The sequence below is a fragment of the Octopus bimaculoides genome, chromosome 9 (genome assembly GCF_001194135.2).
Source record: "Octopus bimaculoides isolate UCB-OBI-ISO-001 chromosome 9, ASM119413v2, whole genome shotgun sequence".
NCBI classification, from domain to species: Eukaryota; Metazoa; Mollusca; class Cephalopoda; order Octopoda; family Octopodidae; genus Octopus; species Octopus bimaculoides.
Window position 1 is genome coordinate 2,461,836 of NC_068989.1, and position 3,837 is coordinate 2,465,672.

Genomic DNA, 3,837 nt, shown 5'->3' on the forward strand with positions numbered 1-3,837 from the left:
TATATATATATATATATATATATATATATATATATATATATATATGTGTGTGTGTGTGTGCATGTGTGTAAAGAGAGATAGAGAGAGAGAAAAAGTTGAGAGAGAGGGGGGAGAGGGAGAGAGAGAGAATGAAAAATAGATTATGTAGCTAGACAGCGAAAGACAGAAAGACAGACAGACGCATATATAGACAGACAAACAGATAGACATCTTGATAGACAAATAGAGAAATAGACAAACAGACAGTCAAACAGATAGATAGATAAATAGATAGATAGATAGATAGATAGATAGATAGATAGATAGATAGATATGTGTATCCAAGATATCTGCACATAGCTATAAATGTATATATATAAATTAAGCAAATATTTTTTTACTCGTAAATGCATGAACATGGGGTTCACAGATATGCACATAAACATACATCCGTGACGGAGGTGGCGGGGGGGGGAATGCATATATATGTATACACGCATAAATATTTATGTAGCTGTAAAAGTATTTGAATTAATGCCCGTGTATTAATGTGTTTTTAGTAGGTACAATATATGTTTCATTCTTCTCATTAAATCTGTCTCTCGATAAATGTATGTATGTATATATGTATATATGTATATATATATATATATATATATATATATATATATATACATATAGGTAGATAGATAGATAGATAGATAGATGGACAGACATATGTATTATCCATGTATGTATACATGTAGGCAAACATCAATAGTTATTAGTATTTTATTCATATGTAAATATATGTTATTCGTTATCTTTTGTAATTCTAGGCATTGAAATCGATCGCTTACGGCACACGAACAATGGAAATCGTTGGACTAACCATATCTCTGGTCAGTTTGTTGATCTCTAGTTTTGTCTTCTTGTACTTCAGGTGAGTAACATATTATTAGTATATTTTACTTTTCAGAGCTCTCGATTTTACAAGCTCCGGTTAATTCTGTGAGAGCGGACAGGAACTTGTTATCAAAGGCCTCATAGGGTCTCTTAGAGTCTCTTTCCACGAATTATAAGAATTGGTTCCTAGATGTTAAGTATTGTTGAAGGTATTTAACGTCCAAGGACAAATCTAAAAATCCCCACTGCCCCCAATAGAACAGTTTTTTAGCATGCTCTACCCTCATAACAATTCAAATTTCTCCGACATATCTCAGAGATATATTCAGTCATGTCTGCCACAATACTCAGCTGTGACAGACATCATTGACCTCTGAATGAACAAAGAAAGAAAAGTCGGCTCTGGCGGGATTCGAACTCCATATATCAAGTGACGTAACTAATTAGTGCAAAACATTTTGTCAATCCTCTGCACTTGTTAAAGTTTAACATTTGCATTACTGCAGCATTGTTATAGCTTTTTTCTTTCTTTTCGTTTGATTTTTTTTTCTCCGTTTTCTTTTCTTTTTGTTGTTATTTCTTTGTTCTATTACTTTCTATCAGTTCAAAATCAAGTAAATAATAAAATAAAAGCCAGACTTCGTAAATACATCATAGAAAATCAATAGTGAGCTGAAGTAGGAAGCAAAGCACTTCATTTGAAAGTGCCATTCATATTTAACAGGACGGGTGTTGCAGAAGAAAAGAAAACAGTGGCCGGGTACACGCACGTAATGCCAAATTTATAGCAACAGTCAGACAAGAACGAAATATAATCAAAAGATAAAGGAAAACAATAAAAATTGCAAACTCTTTGAGACATTAAAACGTGTTTTAAAGACATCTCTTCTTACAATGGGATTTTAATCTAATTTCAGAGTCGAATTCTTCAGCTTAATCCCTCAATGTTTATCGGTTTATATATAGATAATAGATAATTCTGTTTATAATAGCCGAAGATATATCAGGTTTAAGTGAATGTTGGTGTCTCAACAAATAACTTGCTAAGAATATGTACGAACAGAAATAAAAGGATGGAAAAGAGACGAAGTAGCGAATAAAGGGAGAGAAAGATAACTATGTATTTAGATCTGAGAGAGAGAGAGAGAGAGAAAGAGAGAGAGATAGATAAACAGACAGACAGACAGACAGACAGATATGATAGATAGATAGATAGATAGATAGATAGATAGATAGATAGATAGATAGATAGATAGATATTTGTATGTATGTCGTGTATGTTTATAGATCTATATACATGTGCTTATGTGTGTACAGAGAAAGAGAAAAGAGAAAAGCATGGAAAGGAAGAACGAATGTGAGAAAACGTTTGAAAATAAAGTAAAAAAAAAATTAAAATCTTTACACAGAATAAAGAATAACATGTTAAGGAATGGTAAGAATGTGAACCAAAACATCAAGAGACGGAAGAAAATCTGCGAAGAAAAAGAGACATTGTTAGAAACCATGAAAGTAAGAAGAAATTTTAATAGAGAAAATGATAAGAAGTGGAGCGATAAAAACAAACATCGTGTACTCCACAAATCAGCTTCTGAAGCATGTTGTTCCGAGTTCGATTCCAGCTCATGGCTTTTTTATGGCTTTTTCTCGAGTGTCTTATGTATAGCCTCTCATTGAATTAGGCAGGTCATTAATGGGATAACAAAAGTAATCTAATGATTGATTGATTGACAGAATTATATATATTATTATTATTATATATATATATAGGTTATGACCGATAGTCGTGTCAATTAGACCCAGAAGTTTCAGGTAATGCTGAGTATGTGCTATGGATAGACCACAGTTAAGCTCCAGGATCGGTGGTTATGCGAATAAGGGGTCCAATGTAGGTCATATATCAGCGTGTGAATATAAGTATATATATATATATATATATATACATACATATAGACCCACAGCATATATATAAGCAGAAATATTTCTTGGTGAATTATTTTCTCAAGCCATTTCTAGAAATAAAATTTATTCACTTCATTTTATTTATGTTCGTCTTAAAGTGCATTTCTACAAATATATCAACATGTCTTTATATACTAAAGTGGAAGGTAATTCGAGAAGGGTTATCGAAAGCCTTCTGGAATTGCCTGTAGTCTATTTATATTATTCCAAATTATAGGATTAATATTGTTGGTGATACCAGCGGATGTCGGTTGCGAATTCTCTCCCCTGCACAGATAGATAGATAGATAGATGGATGGATGGATGGATGGATGGATGGACGGACGGATGGACGGACGGACGGACGGACGGACAGACGGATGGATGGATGGCTAGATAGATAGATAGATAGATAGATAGATAGATAGATAGATAGATAGATAGATCGATACGCAGAAAGGCGGAAACACACACTCATTCATTATAATGGAATATCAGGCATATATCACATGGGTATCTTCCTTTGTAATGAACATATATTTCGAGTTATTGTCTTCGTGTGAAACACCTTATGTATTCTATGCATTTCATTGTATAATAGTCAGTAATATGAATTTTTAAGTATTTCTGTGATACTCTTCTATAATCAAGTTGATGCTAAAATATTAGTCAGTAACACTAAAACTTAATGCAGCTATCTGTATTTTGTTATAGATTCAGAAAGTTGTACGATTCTGTATAAAGTTTACACATAATGCTGCAGAAGATGTACGGATTTTAGCTTCAGCTGGTTTGCATAATAAATAGAGGAGGCTAACGACCAGTAACTGAAGTACGATTAGCTCAGTTATACAGCTCTTCACAATGGCTGCAGACATGAACAGTGCACATCATCTCTTTGTCTGGGAATAATACACTTAGCTACTATATGTAAATATATCTATGAATCTCTCTCTCACTCTCTCTCTCACACACTTTCTCTCTCTCAATATTTATAAACATATATATATATGTATATATATATATATATAT

The 3,837-nt window shown here is 32.7% G+C and overlaps 1 protein-coding gene across 3 annotated transcripts in view; it reads left to right on the forward strand.

The window, feature by feature from the left end:
- Positions 1-3,837, forward strand: part of LOC106878352 (PDF receptor) — a 239,648-nt gene that overhangs the window by 121,834 nt on the left and 113,977 nt on the right. For all 3 annotated transcript variants that reach the window (XM_052970347.1, XM_014927545.2, XM_052970348.1), the window contains exon 5: positions 798-901. In XM_052970347.1, coding sequence (XP_052826307.1) covers positions 798-901 — 104 coding nt within the window. The remainder of the gene's footprint in view (positions 1-797; positions 902-3,837) is intronic.